The 21,004-nt window shown below is 44.4% G+C and overlaps 1 protein-coding gene across 4 annotated transcripts in view; it reads right to left on the bottom strand.

Annotated features, from left to right (window-relative positions):
* The window catches only part of MAP4K4 (mitogen-activated protein kinase kinase kinase kinase 4), a 917,846-nt gene that overhangs the window by 140,377 nt on the left and 756,465 nt on the right, over positions 1-21,004 (bottom strand). For all 4 annotated transcript variants that reach the window (XM_069636727.1, XM_069636728.1, XM_069636729.1 and 1 more), the window contains 3 exons: positions 14,029-14,180; positions 7,241-7,338; positions 6,836-6,844 (listed from right to left, as the gene is read on the bottom strand). In XM_069636727.1, the coding sequence (XP_069492828.1) occupies positions 6,836-6,844; positions 7,241-7,338; positions 14,029-14,180 (259 nt within the window). The remainder of the gene's footprint in view (positions 1-6,835; positions 6,845-7,240; positions 7,339-14,028; positions 14,181-21,004) is intronic.

Raw genomic sequence — 21,004 nt, 5'->3', positions numbered from 1 at the left:
TGAATAGTGAAACACTTATTCTAGGTGCAGTAAAAACCTATGACCACTTTTGTGATAACACACAGTTATACTAGGTGAGTAAAACCTAAGGATGTAATATACAATTACAGGTGCTTTTGAAATCAGGGAACCCCAGATTGAGTTAAGCAGCAACTCTTGTAACTTATTTTAGGATGGCACAAAGCTAACACAAGGTAAGTCAAACCAACATACTTTTAACCTCACAATGAAGGGGAAAGTAAAATCCAATGTTACACTTTACATGAATGACTCAGTTATTCTAGGTAGGCAACAACCTAATGCAGACTTATTCTGGACAGGCTAGAAGCAAGTCGAGGGAAGCAAGACAAAGTTGAGGGACACTCATCCAATTAATCTGGTGATACCAACATTTTACTTTGGGGAAGAGGCACAACCTAATCACAGGAGAGTAAAATACCTTCACATCTGCTTTCTATTTAGACTGGGAAAACAGCTGCTAAGGAAGAAAAGATGTTAACCATACTTTTAAGAATAGTGCATCACACATTCAAAATCAGTAAGAACTTTTTTTTTAACTGTTCACTCTTAGAATTCCGGTTACCAACCAACTCTTTACAAGTAAGTAACTTTTAAACACTTATTTTCTTTTCTAGGCAGAAGTCCCAATCCCTTGAACACCTTTCCCTTATTCTTGGAGCAGGAGTGTTCTCAGTGGCAGAAGGGGGGTCGTCGCTAGGACTAGTGACCAACAGGCAGTGTCAGAATAGGTTATTTAGTAGCAAAAGAAAACTGGGCAAACAGGTGAGTACTTTAGAGTTAGAAAAGGGTCCAGGGGCTTCGCATAAGACACCCTAGCAGGGGGACTGGGTGCACTGGATGAGAGGCCTCCCCATCACAGAAAACAACCCACAGCTACACAGAAATCCTAACAGGCTTAAGGTAAGTACATACCCAAGACAACACAGTACCTCAGCATTGAACAAGATTTTGCAGCAGGAGGACTTCAGGGTCTGCAGCCAAATACACGGTCAGTGGATTCCTTGTCGTGGTGACTGAAAAAAAAAATACCTCAGTAGGGACTTTGCAGCAGGGATCGATGAAGAAGGCTCTAGGCAAGGTTTCCCTCACGGCTGAATGCGGTTCTGCGGATTTGGCGCCTTTTCAAGGAGCATAGAAGAAGACAGAAAATCATGGTTGAATTCTCATCGTTACAAAGGTCCAGCACCCTGTTGAGGGGACTTTTCGGACTCAATTTGTCTCTCTGGAGATCCGCCAGGATGCTCACGAAGTTTCAGCGAGATTCAGAATTGAAAGTGCACTGCACGATGGCTTGAGGTCCCAGGGTATTGGGGTATTGCAACAGTGCAAGGTCGCAGCAACGCGTGAGATGGCTCAAAATGCAGGTCTTCTTGAGTCTAGTGGGTCTCACCAGGCTCTGGGTCGGGGTCGTCAGTTTTCAGAGTCCCCAGGTCGATTGGAAGGAAGGGCTACAGCAGGCTCCGGTTACACAGAAGGCTCTCCGGTCACTGCAAAGCGTTTTTCATCTTCCTCTTCGGTTTAGGTTCCAGTGGACTTTTCTTCCGCTTCCAGGTTCGCAATATTGATCAGGAATTACAACACAACCTCTGCATTCTCTCCCAGCTTTTTACAAGAAGGACAGCCAGCATCAAGCCACCCCCCTCCCCCCACTGGGATTTGTCCCCATTCAAGCAAGGCATAAGGCAAGGGGCTGGGGAGTTTAGGACTCTTCCATCACTTCTTTCTCTCACAGATAGACTGGAGTCTGGGTGGGGAGTCCATGGAACTCCCCCCGAAGACACAATTCACACAAAGGAATTTCTCGCCCTGGATGTCGGGGGAAGGAACAAGAAACGAAAAGAAACACTAAAATGGTGAAAAAAAGAAGACAGGCCATTTTGGTAAAAATGAGCATCCTTAGGAGCCTTTACTGCAGCTGTGAACACAGCCAGCGGTAAAGGTGCACCATATTAATACAAGGTATCACTGCCACCAGCCATTGAAGGTAAGCTTGTCACTGTACCAGAATTGTTACAGTTTTAATGTGAAAGGGGATACATTCCATCAACCCAGCACTCCACATAAGGTGGGGTGTGCTGGTTTCACTTAAAATGTAAAAGGAATATAAAGATCCTTTCTACCCTTGGTAACTGTAGTTCACTCAAGGTTAGCACAAGAAAGTTAAAGGCGGAGCCCCTAGGGCAACCAAGAAACAACAAGAACGTATTGCCAATACGTTTTTAAAGAGGATCACTTTAAAGAGAGACTATGGAGAGTCTTAAAAATGACATCCATAAAAAGAGTTAAAGATTATGTGAGTGTGGAAAAAGGTTCCCATTCACGGAGGTATTAAATAAAAATATCCCACTAGCAAAGCAAAAAAGTTCTGGGGTTGACCCAGGTCAGGAAGATTTACCAGCTCTGTGCAACTCTTACCTAACACCTACTATGATTTCCTAAGCCATGGTATGGCTTCTACTGCATATGTCCTCTCACGGTATCCATGGGTTAGGGTGTTCTAGCTGGTCAGGTCCCATGGGTGCTCCTGTCATTCCATAAGGTTATTTGCATGTAATCATCTGCAAGCAGTTAGACATGCTCTTCTTGCGTTCCTGTGTTGCTGCGGCAAGCGAATGGAAAAAATAATAAACGTGCAGACAGTATGTATAGGTCACTGTCCTCTAGCTCATAGAACTGTATGCATGTATTCTTCGTGTAGTTGGGTGTGTCTCTCGAAAGTGCGGATGGCACGTGTGCTTCGTGTCTGATGCTGCTATTTTGTCGCAATATCTCTAAAGGCTTGAGGCATGGCTTCTCAGTGCACTAGTCAATCCTGTCCAAATAGCAGTCTCCAGCTCATTCTTGTGCGTCCTCGTCTACTTTGGGTAATGTTCGCACTACTCCAGGGCTGTCAGTTCTAATGAGGGAGGAGACCTCTCGTGGTAGTTGTCCATTGTGGAAGCAGTGGGGAAGGATGTGAGCTTGTACGATCAGCAGTCGTTTTGCCTCTGGTGCTTCTTCCGGTTGGAGGGTCTTCCAAGATGAGGGGCATATTCAGACCTTCCCTCTTCAACATGCTGCCCATTTCGAGTGCATTGTATTGGAAAGGCTGAATATGCCCAAGTCCTTGGTGTGCTTTCAAGGACACTCCAGAGCCAAAATCCAACCTGTCCAGACCCCATCAGAGCGTGGGACTGCAGGAACAGAAAAAGTTTGACCGGAGGAATCGAGTACTTTGTTGGTGCTGCAGAAAAAGGTGCCAAAACCACAGAGTAACCAAAGAAATTGATGAAAGCCATGCCAGAGGTCCTCCCTCGAACCTACTGATGAAAGATCCAGTCCAATGTCCTGCCTTTCATCAGATCAAGGAACCTGGAGGTCGGGTCGAGTGCTGCAACATTGCAGAGCATCCACCACAAACGTTTTCTTCAAAACCTAAGGTACGGTGGGGGAAAAAGGTATTGTTTACCTGATGCCAGAAAGTCGCTCCAGAGTGTTGGAGTGCATGTAGGGGTGCCCAGAGCATACCTTACCTCCGACTCAAGCCACTGCTTGTGTCCCTTTAGTGAGTCCATTAACAGGATCTTTAAGTCTGGTTAAATCTTCTTGTATCTTTTTTCCTTCACACTAGAAAGTATCCACAGGAACCTTTGACTTCCGCTGCGTCTGCGTTCTGCCATATTTCAGAAAACCAATTGCTTACGGATAAAACCTCCTGTATACAAATTTGCTATTGTTAGCCAAGAATTGATGTAGTAACCCTGTGGGAGACTACACAACCGTTGTCCTCTTGGTATTAGGTAACCCACCTAATGGTATAGGTCTATACTACACAAGTTGGTAGTGTGACTGAGCAGCCAGGCTCATCTCAAGAGGGGTCAAGTGTTAAAAGGAAAAGGTTAGAGGAGAAAGCAATGGTAAACATGGTTCTCAACACTGGTAAGTACTTTTTAACCCCTCAATGCAATGTAAATTAACCCCTTCCCAGCTATACAGTAGCAAAGTAAAGAATCTGACTTTTTGGAGGGTGTTAGGCAAGATTGTGTGTAGTATCCTTTGGAAGACTACAGCAACCTTGACCTTCTGGCAATAGGAACCCAACCTTTGGTATAAGTCTGCAGTACACAAATTGATAGTGTGGCTGAGCCTCCAGGCTTATCTCAAGAGAAGTCAATGTGAGCAGTAGTGAGGTTACACGGGGATCCACAGTGACAAGTATGCAAATAAACTCTTACACTCAAGGTTTCTTGATTAAACAATTATTAATTTACCAGTCAGTTATATAAGCCTTTTTCAGAAGGGAGCAAAACATGTAACACTTCAAAGTACACTTAGTTTCTCTAAATCAGATGATACCCACTGGAGATGGCACACAGACACCCTACACCCTCAGGTGACTTAAATAGCTAGGACACTGTGGACATTGATGTATCACTGGTACATGTAGAGCAATACTGAGTTTGGTGCAAAGGTTAGATAGGGGGGAAAAACAAAGGTTAACACATACTTCATAAAACTGGTAAGTACTTTTTCAACCCTCCAATGCAAAGTAAATTAACCTTGTCCTGGCGAAAGGTAAAGACACAAAATCAGAGGTAAGAAGAGTCTCTCAGGGAGCCAGGACAGCCAATGTTAGTTGAGCAAAGTCTAGGGGAGCTGAAGATCTTTGCAGCTAAGTAAAAGTCTTGCAAAGTTTTTAGAAAGTTTTGTAGACATAAAATCACTTGAAGGGCCACAAGCTGGGAGGCTTGTGAGGGGCAAAGATGCAAGTAACTCTGCAAGGTTAACCAAGCGAAGTCTCAAGTGAGAACAAGTAAGGCTACACCATAAAATATAAGTTCTTAGACTTTACAGTACCTTTGGTTAGAAGAAATGGTTCCAGCTGGCTTCTGTTCCTGTACAGTTGTGCCGATACATGTTTTCCTGTGCCTCAGTCGTGGGGACAAGAGGGAGGACGTCTGGGGGCTCCTGCACTGCGAAGGTCGGCTGTAGCAATAGGCAAACTTCAATTCAGTGGCACTTCACGGTTTCAGCTCCTCGCGTCTGACAGCAAATAGCAACACTGCGGTTCTCTGATACTACTTCAGATGTTCCTCGCATCTGGGGTTCAGCACTCTGTAGAGGTGGCTCAGGATTGGTCAGTCCTGCTTCAGGGAAATCTGAAGGATCTTCCTGGCGCTCTGGTCCGACTAAAAAGCGGTCCACTCTATTTGGTGTTCCTCTCCTTGGCACTTCGGTTCCAGCAGCAGAAGTACAGCCAGCTCCGAGCGGATGTCCAAACGAGTTCACTTTAGAGTTGATTGGTCCCACCAACTCAAGGGGAGAAGTCGTCCTTGCAGGGCTTCGCTATTCGAAATGCATTTGGAACTTCAGCACAGCAGCAGGGCTTCACCGGGCAAAACAGTCCAGGAGCTGCAGCAGGCATCTCTTCCAAGTTCTTCTTTCTATTCCTAAGTCCAGTGGTCGACGGCCTTCCAAGCCAAAAACCTTGCTTTTTATGCAGGTTTCTCCCATTCATTCCAGCCTAGCTGTCAATCACACAGCAGGGTGACTGCCCTTGCCGGACAGCCAGCCGGCCAATCACCTTTGGGCACATTCCTGTAACCAATAGGATTAAGCACAGGGAGTTTCGGGCACCTCCCTCACTTCCTGCCCCGGCCAGACATACTGGAGCCAGAGGTGGGCTTCACTTGTGAATCCTGCCAAAGACAAATCAAAAAGGGACCAAACGTTCTTTGGCTTGCAGAATAAATCTCAAGAAGGACCTTTGCAACAAAAAAGACAGCAGCCATTTTGATAAAATGGGCACCCATGGGTGCTTTACTGGGTCTGCAATTGCAGCCTGCGGGTAAAAACACACAATGTTAGTAAACCACTGCCACCTACCATTAACTGTAGAAAGTGTAACATAAAAATGTTACATGAGACACTAGACAAAGGGGATACTAAGTAACCTCTCCAGCACCCTATTGTAAGATAGTGTGTGCTGGGTCTAGAAAGTTACAATGAAAGTAAAGTCAATTTCACTTCACTGCTCTTGGAAACAGTAGTTTAACCAAGAGATGGTATTTAAACCTTTGGGAAATCTGAAAGACTTCCCTGTACCGCTGCACTGAAGGTGCTGTGTGACAATGTAAAAAGATGATGCCTATGGAGTTTGTCAGACTCTAAAACCAAAAGGAATAGAGTTAAAATCACAGAAAAATACATGAGTGAGAAAAACGTCTGTCTCACTCCGGGATAAAAATGAAAACGTCTGAAAGTCCAGCAAAAGTTCTGGGGGCCTCTAAGGTAGAAGGGAATTAGCACATTTCTGGGAATTAACAACTCTGACCCCCCCCACTCTCACTCTCCTGAGAATAGCATGACTGTTCGCCATGTTTACCTTGATTGAGTTTTGGCTAACCTCTCAGAGTTCCCTGTTCACCAACTAGGGTGGCCTGTTAAAATCAGTCGCCAGTACATATTCTAAAAAATCCATCTTAATATCCTCCAATGCAAAAAGTATTCATAAATGGATTCAGAAAATTGCTTGCAGGACCAAGCCAAACAATCCGAAAGCAAGGCCTCAATATCCAACGAGCAGAGGAACTGCAGGGACAAAACTTCATGCCAAAATATATACTCATCACAAATGCAAAGAAAATAAATGACTATCAACTTTACAGTGAGCTTCACTTCTAATAAAGTGAGAGTGCAGTTTTTGCATCAAATCGTTGGGTTTCAAAGGAAACCCCAAGGGCCTTTAGGGGCCAGATATGTTAAAACTGGATACAAAATATTATTTGTTTCTTTAATACATAAAAGCATTGTATTGTAAAATCGGACAGCTTACCACTTCACCCTGGAGAATTGATCAGACAAGTCACATAATGATATTTGTCATCATTGGTCCAGCACATGAGTCACATTTTGCAGAGAAACAAACAAAACAAAAAAAAAAAGATTAAGTCGAGAAATGGTATACAAAGTGCAACCTTTCTTTTAGCTAGTTTACTGCTTGTATATTTGAAAGAAACTACACATGCAGGACCCTGCTCGAAGCTGAACTAATCTTTACATTTCCCACGTGGGAAACCAGTATGCAAAAACATTCAAATAAATCCAGTTACGGGAAGATTACTACCACTCCATTTATCTTACAAACACGGCCTATAAAACCAGTATTTCTCCCAAAACATGCCACTCATTGTCAGAGGATATCACTGAAATGCTAGTGAAGGCAATTTCATAATCTTACAACAGGCTTGATGGGTCTGAAGACTTCCTTCTTCTCTTCTGGTTTTTTGGTTGCATTTTCTAGACGCTGAGACGGCGAGCCTTCGGATTTAGATGATGCTGCAAATAACCGGGCGCCACAAAAAAATAAAGAAAAGGCGATTATGATGCAGGTTCTCTTTTGAAATTCAGTAAATCAAAGCCAGTAATGAAGTGCCCAAAGCTTAAATGAAAATTATAGGTGTTTTCTTCAGTAACCTTTGCCCCACCATTCCAACATCAAGCAAACTCCATCAAGTGTTTCATCAAGAACCCGAGAGGCATCGAGGTGCTAGTATCGGGAACATCCATGTCTTTATCACCTTTTCAGGAATCATTTAAACAAAAATGTCTCGAATTGAAAAAGGGAGAGAGTTCCAGAGTGTCAAGACCTGGACAGCAAATGTGCAGCCACCTTATTTATGTTTTAAATTTGGTGTTAGTCAAAGGTTTAGAAGAGGCAGATCTAAGAGGTCTCCCAGGAACATTGAGAAGGGGTTCCTGGTCCGCGCAGAACCGTTTTGTCATAAGCCTTATGGGTAAGGCTTGTATTGAATCATTTGGCCACTGGTAGCCAAATGCAGAGAGCAAAGAGAGGGCAATGCGGTCACATCTTTTAAAATGAAAGATCAGTCTTGCAGCCACATTTTGAATGCGCTGCAAGTTAGCTAATGATTTTCTACACAGCCCTAAGTAAATTGTGTTGCAGTAGTCAAGGAGACTATAAATTAATGCAATCATTCGCTGTACCTTCTCTGAGAAAGAAAATAGCTCAGGAATTGATGTAGTAACAGAGTACACAACACGTATCTGCTTGGTATTAGGTAACCCACCTTTTGGTATAGGTCTGTATTACACAAGTTGGTAGTGTGACTGAGCAGCCACGCCCCTTAAGAGGGGTAAATGAGCTTTGGAGCAGTAGCAATGGAATTCACAGATACAAGTAGCCAAGTAACACTTACACTCAAGGTTTCAGTTAAAAATAGTTACTTAACTTCAATTTTTAAATAAGTGTTCTTTTAAAAAGGGCAATATAGGTAACAATCCAACATACTTTAAAAAAATACTTTTCCAGAATCAGCACAAGTTTAGTAGATACTCTTTAGAGATGCTTTTTACACACTTCCTACACCCGGAGGTGAATTCATTCACAAGGACATAATGTCATTTATATATCACTAGTTATAGATTCTGAGGTTGCATAAAGGAAAGGTTAAAGGAAGGGAAAGGTTAAAACAGGTTCTCGCAGCATGTGGGTATACTTAAATCTTCCAATGAGGTCTAGACAGGCCTTTCCCAGCAATAACACTCTAAAACCTATGAGGGACAGAAATATCAGTCAGTGGACTAGAAGTGTGCAGGGAGCCTCGACAACCAAAGTTAATTGGAGCACAGTCTATGGAGCAGAGTCACTTAGTTACTCTTTCAAGGACGGCTTCTCCCTTTGAGTTGGTGGGACCAATCAACTCAGCAAACGCCTGGATACCATTCTCGGAGCTGGTCAGAGCTGTTCAAGGTTAACCAGGGGGAAGGACACCAGTTTGTGTTTGGAAGCCACAGCTACTTGAGCTGAAGTGACACCATTTTGTTTGCTCTGGCGACGATACCGTGCAGGAGTCCCGACATCCTCCCTCTTGTCCCCACGACTGAGGCTCAGGAACAGCGAGATCCGCAGGAACTTCCAGGAACCAACATCTTCAGCTGCATCTTTTTGCTCCACTTTAAGGTACTGTGCCATATGGTTAAGAGATGCCAGTTAGTGAAACGTACCCAACTCGCAGGCCTAATCAGCTTGTGAATCGACACATCTTGCTTTATCGTCTGAACTACTTCTAAAAACATTTACAAAGACTTCTCCATTTGTACCACAACTGTGCTGTCCAATCCAAGAACTCTAGACTATTGACTTTGGCCTGGCCTATTGAATTGAACCGGCCCTCCTGGTACATTGAAACTTTGCATTATCTAAAAAATGCAAATAAAAAAAGTGTTTAACCCTTTGTACAAACCTATGCTTTTTAGTCCCATGAAAAGTACTGAAGTGCTATTTGGCTCCTTTTTCAGGGCTGCACAAACTGTCTTTATAACTTAGTTTGTTACTGTAGTATATAGGTGTTTAATATTGAGTTGATTACTACTAGTAAACGTTTTCTAAAACACTGTGTAAATAAATGCAAGTATTTTACACCAACAAACCTTGGTTGCAAGTGTCTACTTAAACCACTGTGATTGTGATACTTCTGTGTAACTTTTTCTATTGCTCACATTCCCTCTTGAGATAAGCCTGGCTGTTCCGCTCGCTACCAAAAGTGTGTGGTACAGACTTATACCAAAGGTTGGTTTTTGCTTACACCTGTGGTCCTAATTGTGTCTGGTGTTCCCAGAGGTTAATGCCTGCAATTCTGCCTAACAATAGCACACAAAGCAAACACCCTGAACACTATAAATAATGCAAATTGAACTCCAAAGACATTTTCACCATTCTCAGAGAATTGGAAAAACCGGTCCCGTCTACCACCCCGATCAATTCTAGCAAAGCTTGGTGTACCACTATACAGAATGCACTTGTTTCAAAAATAGACATGCCCCAAGACAAAATCTTAGCCAAAAGAAAATTACTAGCTAGCAAAAGCTCACCTCCCCCAGTTATGGGCACAGATCGTGAAAGCATAGTATTGCAATTCAGTCTCACAGGTCAGCCAAGACCAGGTTCTGGACACTATAGCCATGTTAAAACTATCCAATTGCAAAGGAGATTGCTTCCCCACCCACCTAGTTAAACTTTGCGCACTCACACCAACACCTAACATTACTAAATTTGTCAATGCTTCCTTTTGCACTAACATTGTCCCTGCTAGCATTAAAGAAGCATGGGTTACCCCACTCCTCAAGAAACCATTGCTGGACCCTACTTTACCTACCAATTACCGCCCATAACCACAGTTCCTTTTCTGCTGAAAATAATCGATAGAATTGCCCACTCTCAAATACGAAACCATCTTGAACAGAACCACCTCCTAGGAGCTAGACAATCTGGCTTCCAGGATAGTCATAGTACCGAAACCGCATTATTGGACATCAAAGTCCAGATTACTCCACAAGAGACTCCGGTAATCTTTGTATCCTACTCAAATCCTTCCTTTCAGAACGTACCTCAAGAGTAACCATTGGAGAGGAAGCCGCAGAGCCCATACCAGTCTCCCCTATGGGTACCGCAAGGCTCATGCCTCTCTCCCTCCCTCTATAATGCTTATACGAAGCTGTTATTTGCAGCCCGTGACGCTATGGGTGTCATTCTACACTAACTTTGCAGATGACACCCAGATTCTCATCCCCATCACTGGCAACCATGAGCAAGACACAATCACTAAACAAAATGTATGCAATAATCCAAAACTGGATGGCCACCAATAGCCTGTCTCTCAACGATGAAAAAAAACAGATTCTCATTGTGGGTTCCCCCGACAAAATCAAATCTCTCCACTCTGATTATTCATCCATCACCATTGAACACACATCCCAGTCCTCAAGCAGGAGTCCACTTGGACACTAACATAACAATGACCAAACATGTAAATGCTCTCTCATCAGTCACTTCTTATACTTCCAAACTTATCGCCTTAAACCGTCAATTCTTGACCCCGCAAAATTGTATCACACTTGCCCGTGCTCTCATTTTGTCTAAATTAGATTACTGCAACGTACTGCTTCTGGGCTCCTCAAACACAAATCTGGCCAAATTCCAACTGTTGCAAAATAAAGCGCTTCACAGCCCTTGGCTTAAAAAAAAAAAAAAAAAAAAAATCTGACCACATCTCCAATACTAGGAGGGAAGCTCACGGGCTCCCTGTTAAAGCAGAATTTTCTTACAAACACTCTGCCTCACCCACAAATGCTTTGCCAAGACTGCTCCCACCTACGTGTTAGGGAGAATTCTCATACATGTGCGAATTCCATTCATCTTAGAGACCTCCAGCAACTTTGCTGGATTTTGAGGACTTGATTTTTCTACCTGGAGAGAGTAAGCCTTTTTTCCCTGCTCTCATGTATTTTGAGGTCTGTTTTACTCTTGTGTTCTTTGATTATGGAGTTTTAGACAACTCCATAGGCATCATCTTTTCAAGTGTGTCACACAGCACCCTCAGTGCAGTGACACAGGGAAGCCTTTTTGCCTGTCCCAAGGTTTAAATACCTTCTCTGGGATAAACTACTGTTTCCCAGAGAATGTAAAGTTAAATTGACTTTACTAGTCTTTTTAAATTCCTAGACGCAAAACACACCATCTTACAATAGAGTGCTGGAGGGGTTACCTAGTATCCCCCCATGTCTAGAAACTCATGTAGCAGTCAAACGCTACCCTTTCCTATCGAAATGGCAGATGGCAGTGGTTTTACAAAGAACTACCATGATTTTTCCCGACCGCGAACACTGGTAGCTAAAAATTACGGGAGCCATGTTTTTCAAGATGGCGTCTCAGCCCCCTTTGTTTAAACAGGTGACGGTCTTTTTTCGCCATTTCTTTTTGGAAAAGTCCTGCTAGAGCGTCTCTGTGTGCCAAACTACGTTTGGTCCCTTTGTTCCTACGCCTTTGGTGGGTTCCAAGAGTGAAGACCTCCTCTAGCACCAGAGTGTCTGGGGTGGGCAGGAAGTGAGGGAGGTGCCCGAAACTCCTTGTGCTCAGTCTCCTAGGAGACCCAAATGCACTCTGGCATGATTGGCTGGCTGACTGTCCAGCAAGGACAGCCACCCTGCTGGGTGAGTGGCAGCTAGGCTGGAATGAATGGGAGAAAACTGTTTAAAAGGCGAGTCTCTTGGACTGAAAGGCAGAGTCGACCACTGGAACAAAAGAACCGAAAACTAGCTGGAAGAGGACGGCTGCAACTACTGGACCGTTGGTTTGTCTGGTGGAGGCCTGCTGCAGGTCCGAATCGCCAAGTTCACCTCGACAGAGAAGCCCCGTCAAGGACTTCTTCCGTTGAGTTGGTAGGACCAATCAACTCGTAAGCCACCTGGATACCATTCTCTGAGCTGGTTAGAATTAACCAGGGAGAAGGACACCAGGTTGTGTGCTTGAAGAACAGCAACCGGAATCAAAGATTTGCCCATTTGCCAGCTTTGTGATCTGTCCCTGTGCAGTGCAATAGTCCTCCCCACGTCCTCTATCTTGTCCCCACGACTGAGGCTCAGGAACAGCGACATCTACAGGAACTGGCAGGAACAGAAGTCTTCAGCTGCATCCTTTTCTTCAATATGAGGTACTGTGAAAACCCGACCAAGAGAACCTACCTCTCACTGCAAACAACTTTGGCAACTTGCAGGCCTGGTCAGCTTGTGACCCGACATACAAAACTTTCTTCCATGAACTACTTCTAAGAACCGTGGCAAAGACTTTTCGTTTTTAATACCAGAACCGTTTTTACTTATACAAGACACTAGTCCATTGACTTTGGCCTACCTATTGCATTGAATCAACTCCTCTGGTGAACTATTTGCACTGTTTTAAAGTAACTAATATTCGTTTTATCAATTTATGCCTTTTTGCTCCTACTTCAATGCTATTTGGCTCCGACTTCAAGTGAGCTAAACTGCTTAGTAATCAGTATTGTATAATTTTGGTGCGATATTGGTTGCCTGCTTTAGTGAATGCTTTCTAAATGATTGTGCAATAAATTGATAATTGTTTTACCAAGAAACCTTGAGTACCAGTGTATCTGAATACTTGCTATTATAGACCTTTGTGTAACACCATTACAAGCTCGCATTCCCTCTTGAGATGAGCCTGGCTGCTCAGCTTGCTACCAAAAAGAGTGTGGTACAAACTTATACTAAAGGTTGGTTTTGCTTACAAGTGTAGTCATAGTTGTGTGTAGTGGTCCCAGAGGGTACTGCATGCAAACTTTGCCTAAAACTACATGAACAATGCCATTACCCACAACAAGGCCACAAGAACACTGAGATCCAACAATAGCACCCAACTCTTTATCCCACGTTTAAAATTCACAAGGGCAGGGGGAAGCAGCTTTCCAGTAATGGCACCCAAAATCTTGAACTTCCTCCCCTCTCATACTAGAATTGAGCCATCCCACCAGAGATTCAAGAAGACATTAAAAATCTGGCTTTTTAATAAATACTAAATCAGTGGAAGGTCCTCTTGACCGACTATCTACACAAGTCTCGGTTAAACATGATTCATCTCCACTTCCCCGACCTATCTGTTCTTTAATTGTATCCGAGGTTTATTCTGCACCGTTAACAAATCTGTTCGAATTGTAACTATATTCCTCACTGTAACCAAATATTCAAGCCTGTAACAAGCTGCGTTTTTGTACATGCAACCCTAACATCTGTATGAAATGTAAATATTTTTCTCACTAATCAGAGATTCAAGCATTCTGTAACCAACACCGTGATACCACCCCTCCCCCCGGGTTTGGGCATTATTACAAATGCAATAAATAAAAATAAATGGCCTTTCACTAATAGTAATAATTAACGTTCAACGTGACTACTAATTGTACCAGATCCTATTCCCATTCCTCATGGAATTGCATGCATATAACAGGAGTTGCTTAAGGGGGGTTATGTTACATGTAGCAACTGCATCTTCAAACTGGCCGCGCAATCATAGCTGTGGACAGAAACTGGAGGTGCAAAGCGCGCCCTCGTTGGGGAATAGATGGCTCCTCCACCTCTGCATGAGGCTCAGCATTTGCATCCTGGTTTCTACTAGGCAATTTAGAAGCAAAAAAAGAAACATTATCTATTGCTCACATCTCACTCTGAACCGTTCTCCAGATCCACTCTGAGACCCTGGATGGGATCCTGGCTGAGACCCAGAGTTGCTTGAACCCGAGGAGCTTCCACTGCCCGGTCTGGGCACAAGCTTTTCTACTCTCTCCCATAGTAGCCGTGGCTCTATATTGCTGTTTTGAGGGGGAGTAAGGGGAAAAAAGTTAGATGGGAATAAATCACATTAGGTCATGTTAGAAAAATTATATGCAATAAACATACATTCTGCTCCTACTCAGTCCATCCTAGAAACCCTAGGTCTGCTGGAATAAAGAAACTGAGTGAGGAGAAGATAAGAGTATGCGAAAGTGGATAATAGATGCTCTGGATACAGGAAGGGATATAGAGGGGGAAGGTTTGTGATAGCATGCATATGCGTGTTAGGGCAATGTTTCTGAACTCAAACTAAGGGCTTAGTAAAACCATTCAACTGATAGAGTACAAGACTCCATTCTTAGTATAAGGCTGTACTACCTGGGTCCATGGTAGCGTAGACAGAGCAGCCAGGCTCATCATAGGAGGGAGAGAAGGCTGTATGAAAGTACACTTAGCTTGTAACACACCAAGGACTACATAGAAACAGTGGCAACCAGAAGCATTATATATAATAAAGGTTTACTTTAAATACAAGTAGGCCAAGTTAAGTGTTGGGGTAAGAACTGGTCATAGAGCCAAACACATTTATAAAAACACACCACAATGCTTGAAGGTACACAGACCAAACCATAAACCCTTCTTCAGAATACCCAATAGTAATTCTAGGGAAGTCAGAGCTTATCATACACACTTAGTACAGGCGACACCTATTAATGGGGAGTAAAACCAATTGTTACTTTTTGATTACTTTCAGTAATACAAGGGTAGTAGCCCTTAGCAGTTGTACTGCAACGCTCAGCAAGAAATCACATTGTAAACCAACTAGACTATATACTTTTCTGAATAGTGGAACACTTATTCTACCAAAAACAATTACCTATAACTGATTCTGAGTCTAAGATCAGTAAGAACATTTTACACTGAGAATTGCACCATGCATATCAAGGTCAGCTACACCTAATGAACACTTTTCAAGAATGGCACAGACCAATTCTAGGCAGGTAAAACCTATATACTTTTAAAAAGGAGCCATCAGCAACTTAAGGATCAGTATAAGCTAAGGCAGACTTATTCTGGTCAGGCTAACAGCAAGTCGAGGGATGCAAGACCCAATTCAGGGCACTGATACATTTATATCCTAACAGGAATAGTACAGTGCAACCAAAAGCATAACATTTTTTTAGAGGGGTATCCAATTCACAGGTGAGTAAATTAACCTATCTACTTTGTTAGAATGGCGAGGCAGTTTAAGAAAAGTAGAATGGTATACTTTTCAGAATGGCAGAACATATTTAAGGTAAGTAAAATAACCTTACATACACTTCTACAAGTGACAAAACACTTCCAAGGTAAGTAAGCTTCTGTGACTGCTCACTCAAGGGCAGGTACAAACAAACTCTTTTACAAGTAAGTAAACTTTTCAACACTTGTTTTACTTTTCGAGGCAGACCCCTTAAAGGTATCCAGCCCTTCCCAATTCTGTTACATGAGCTCTCTCAGAGGCAGAGTTACCCTAGTGGTCTGGGAGCCAGCTGCAGGCAGGCTACAATAGAACTCGGTTGCAGGCAAAGTCAGCGCTCCTGATGAAGACCGTTCAAACAAAAGGTTTATCTTGTTCAATCGCTTCACTTGCATTTCACCAAAAAATGGATTACTTGTGCTGTACACCAGTGCGCATGTATAGCCTTGACATTTTGGACAATGAGGTATGCTAGGGATGTGGGAAGGAGAGGAGGACACTAATTCATATGGTATGGAATTGCTCTAGATAAACTGGTTTGGGGGGGGGAGTGATATATTGACAGCTTGGACACAGTACTATCTATAGACTTCCCGAGGACACCCTTTTCTGCAATTCTCTTGTCCGAGAGGGGAAGATGTGCCATTGCTAGGAGATATAGATGTTGCATTGACACAGCTTTAATGGTGGCAGTGAAACAGATCTTGAGATTGTGGAAGACTAGGAAAAAAAACATAAGTGGAGAACTGGGTTAGCGATGTGCAGTTATCAGATTTTGAGAAATGTATCACAGGAGATATCAGGAACATGTCTACTTAGGTCTTTGGATGCCATTTAATGATCTAAATGGTCCATAGAAATAATTGTATGAATGAAGATCCGAACAAGAAAATGTGAATGCATGTTCATACATTTTGGTGCATGTGTGCAATTTATTTGTTGTTTTTTTCTTTGTTTTTCTCCATTTTCCGGGACTCAGTTAATATACAAGTACAATACATGTGTTCAGACGGTTGGTAGCAGTAGAGTGTTGATAGTTTTGTTAGTTAACTGATAGATATCTATAATTGTTTATGAATTAAACTATTTAAATGATCAATTTATTGTATATGTTAGTATTCAAGTTAGGTTATTGGATACAATGATACAAGTTACTGAATGTTGATGAATATCTGAAAAATTAAGTTTACACACAAAAAAACAAGTATTCTACTTTCAAAATTAGTTGAGGATCCAGGGACTTCAGAGAAGACACGCGGGGCCTGGGTGAATTGGACAAGAGGACTCCCAATCACAAAACACCCCAAAGCTACACAGGAATCACAAGACACTTCAGGTAAGTAATACCCAAGCCAACACAGTACCTGGGCACAGAAGATGAATTGCAACAGGAGGACTTCAGGATCTGCAGTCAAAAACCCAGGCGCTGAATTCCTTATGAAGACTGGACCCTGGAAGGGCTTTTTCAGCAAAGATCTACGCAGAAGGCTACAGGAAAGAGTTTCTTCACTCCTGGATGCGGCTCTGTGGTTTTGGCACCCTTTTCAAAGCCAGAAGACTGAATATCGGCAGTTGGATTCCTGTTGTTTGCAAAGTCAAGCACTGTGGTGAGGGGACTTTTCGGACACTATTCATGCTTCTGGAGGTCCAGCAGGAGACACAAAGTTTCAATAAGATTCAGAAGACCATGCACCGCACAATGGCTCGAAGTGACAGGGTATTGCAGCCCTGAAAGGTCGCAGCACGAGGTGGGATGGCTCAAAACGCAGGTCTTGGTCTGGTTGTTCTCCCCAAGCTCTGGGTCGTCGTTTTTCAGAGTCCCCAGGTTGATTGGAAGGAAGGGTAACAGCAGGCTGCGGTTACACAGCAGGCTCTCCGGTTGCTGGAAATCGCCTCACCAGAGTTTGTCATCGTCCTCTTCGTTTTTGGTTCCAGTGGTTGACTATCTCTTTAGCTTCCAGGATCAGACTTTTATGCAGGAACCCAGCCAATCAAACTGCCTTGCAATATTCAAACTTCGGGGGTTGGCAGTCCTTTCAGGACAGTCAGCCTTTCACTTTGAACTGGATTCTCGCAGTCAGACTGGAAGACAAAGGGCTGCAGAGTTTGACACCTCCATCGCTTCCTGCCTTCTCAGACACTCTGGAGCCTGGGTGGGGAATCCACAGGATTCCCCCGAAGATAAGATTTAAAAAAATTAAAAAATAAAATCAAAGGAATTTCCTTCCCTGGATGTCAGGAGAAGCAACAAGAAAAGCAAAGAATGCTAAAATGGCGAAAAAAGAAGACTGGGGGGCATTTTGGTAAAATGAGCACCCATGTGCGCCTTTAGTGAGGCTGTGCAAACAGCCCGTGGTAAAGGTGCACTGAATTAATAAAAAGTTTAATTGCCACCAGCCATTAAAGTTACGTTTGTCCTTGTAACATAAATGTTACATTTAAAATGAGAAAGGGGATACTCAGCATCTCCCCAGCACTGGTGGGGGGTGCGGTCTCACCTAAAAATGTAAAAGGGATCTAAAGATAGTTTCTACCCTTGGGAACTGTAGTTCTCGCAAGGTTGGCCAGAGAAAGAGGGGAGCCCCTATGGCAACCCAGTAACAATAAGCACTTATTGCCAAAAACTTGTCAACAAGGATAACTTTTAAAAGACACTATGGAGGGTCTTAAAAATGACACCCACTGAGATATAGGAAAATAATCTACCAGTCCAGCAAAAAGTTCTGGGGTTGACACAGGTCAGGAAGATTTAACATTGATATGAAAATCTTACCGAACAGGGTCAATGCCATGGGAGCAGAAAAGAAAGCAAAAACAGTGGTAGTATTCAATGTAGGGATACCACATTGGTCTCTGGGACAGCATTTAGCTTCGGAGGATAGGAGTCTGCTTAAAAACCCCCAAGGAAGAACAAATGTTGAAGAAAGGTTGAAAAGGTCCCACCAGAGAGGAGCCAGAAATGGAAGGACTATGGGAAAGGCAAAGTCAGCAAGGTCTACCCGGCCCTTCCTCTGGCCCTTCTGCGGTCACCCCTCCTCCCTCTTTCTCTGCCTTTCCACCTTTCTCTGCTGACGAGGTTTCCAGACAAGTCCGATCTATGAAAGTCTCGTCTAAACAGGTTCACCCCTGTTCCTCCAAAACTATCAAGGACCACATCGACTCCCTGGCTCCTGCCCTGGCTGACTTTTGCAACCACTCCTTCGCCTCTGGAGTCTTCCCTTCCCCCCTCAAGCACTCCCTTGTGCACCCTCTTCTCAAGAAACCCTCTTCCGACCCCTCCTGCCCGGCTAACTATCGCCCTATCTCCATCACTCCCTTCCTGGGCAAGCTCCTGGAGAAACTGGCCATCTCCCAGCTTAACCTCCATGCTGAATCTGTTGGTAGTCTTCATGACCATCAATCTGGCTTCAGAGCTGCCAGAAGCACGGAAACTGCTCTCCTGAACATCCGTGAAGACCTGCTCTTGAACCTTGATTCCAACACCCCGTGTGTTCTCATTCTGCTCGATCTCTCCTCTGCCTTTGACACTGTCAACCATGCCATCCTGCTCAACCGTCTCCGGGAAAACCTGGGTATCACTGGTCAGGCTCTGGCATGGTTGACCTCTTTCCTTTCAAATCGACCCTCCCAGGTCCAACTGGGGTCCTTCCTCTCCGACATCTTTTTCTCCACCTGTGGTGTCCCCCAGGGATCTAATCTCTCTCCCTGGCTGTTCAACCAGTATCTGGCACTCCTTGCCCACCGCATCGCCGCTCTCTGCCCTAATTTCCAGTGCTATGCGGACGATACCCAGCTCATTTTCAGGCTACCCTCAGCCTCCCCCTCTCCTTCCCTCATCTCTGACTGTCTGCTATCCAAGAATGGTGTGCCGCCAATGACCTCTGCCTTAATGCCAGTAAGACTGAGATTCTACTCATCGGTACTCCCACTCCCTCCTTCCCTGTAGATCTCTGGCCTGCCTCCCTTGGCCCCCTCCCTGCTCCTACCTGCAAGGCAAAAAACCTTGGGGTCATCTTCGACTCCACACTCTCCTTCTCTCCTCATATTTCTGACGTCGCCAAGAGGTCACACTACCAGCTGCACCTCCTCAGAGGTATTCTTCCCTTCCTCTCCTTCCCCCAGAAGCTCACTGTCTCCCGAGCCCTGGTTCTCTCGAAGCTGGACTACTGTAACAGCCTCTATCTTAATCTGCCTGCCTCCACTCTCCGCCCTCTGCAACTCATCCAGAACAGAACTGCGAGACTTGTCCTTGGCCTCAAGCCCGGGGACCGTATCTCTCCAGGACTGAAATCTCTACGCCGCTTCTCGAAGCAACGAGCTGGGGGTAGATCTCTCTCCGCGGCAGGGGCCTCCCTCTGGAACAGCTTTCCTGCCTCCCTGAAACTTGAGGAGAACCATCTCCGGTTCCGGAAGCACCTCAAAACCTTCCTCTTTGCTTCTGCTTTCCCTCTCCCTCTCCCCTGCTGAACTGCTAATTAATTTTCACTGAAACTGCACTGATCCTGCAACTGGACCACTCTAAACGGCCTCGGTCATGGGCCCTGCCACTCTCCACTTGCACTGATGCCCTGGAACCCCTTTGCACTGCGGGACTGTCTCTGTATCCCTACAGCCACCCCCTCCCCCAGCACTTGTTCTGCACTTACCTCACACTAGCCACCAGCTGGTCCTATTTATTTATTACGTACGCCACTTACCTTGTACTGCACTTTTCCCCCTCCCCTTCCCCCTGCACTTTTTCCCACTCCCCTACCCCTGCACTTGCGCGATCTGAATGACACCTGGCCTAGTAGGATCGTTGTCTGTCTCCCCTTGTCCCCCCCCCCTCCCTGCCTCGTCGCGCCTTGAAACACTTGTGTATAGGCGCGTTACAAATACCATATCATATCATAACTGGAAGCACCACAGGCCTCTGGAGCTTCCCAGTTGTGGGGAGGTGAAACCGGGGCAATTGCCCGATGTCCTGGGATGAAGATTACGGGTCAGTTCAACAAAGTATATGGAGACCTGCTAGTAAAGGAGAACCGGAATCGAAGTCTGGCCATACATGCATGGTCAGCAACATCAGTGAGACTAGCCCTTTGAGTAGAAGCTGTGATTCAGTTTTAACCGCTAGATCAGGGGAAAGGTGCACCACTGTGGATTCCTTCAGAGCTTTGGCAATTCTTCGAGCAGGCCTTCCAGGGTGCAAGTTAGAATTCCAGGGACTGACGAGGCAAGTCAACAATATTCTGCTTCATCTCCCTTTGCAAGCAACGAGTCAATACCACACCCAATCACGTAACATCGTTCCAAACCCACTCATGCCAACAGGAAGGGTTCTCACCGGAACTAATGAGTCCACACTGTCCAGACAGGCATTTTATAGCAGTCAGAACTGGTTTCTGGCTGGCTACAGCCCCCACCCCCCTGTCCTCGGTAAGCGGGGTGCACATACAGTGGCCAAAGCCAGCCACATCCGCTAGCATACACAAAGATGTGACCCCCCCCTCAAGTCTTCGAGGCAAACAAATACGACCTCTATTTTAATGAATGGAGAAGGTTTTAAAAAAAAAAAAAACACCCAGAGAGGTAAAATGCATTTTACAAAGGCAAAAAAGCCACAGGCATCCTAGCCACATG

The sequence above is a fragment of the Ambystoma mexicanum genome, chromosome 7p (genome assembly GCF_040938575.1).
Source record: "Ambystoma mexicanum isolate Mex_15411 chromosome 7p, UKY_AmexF1_1, whole genome shotgun sequence".
Taxonomy (NCBI): domain Eukaryota; kingdom Metazoa; phylum Chordata; class Amphibia; order Caudata; family Ambystomatidae; genus Ambystoma; species Ambystoma mexicanum.
The sequence above is the reverse complement of the archived record's forward strand: the minus strand, read 5'-3'. Positions and strand labels throughout refer to the sequence as shown.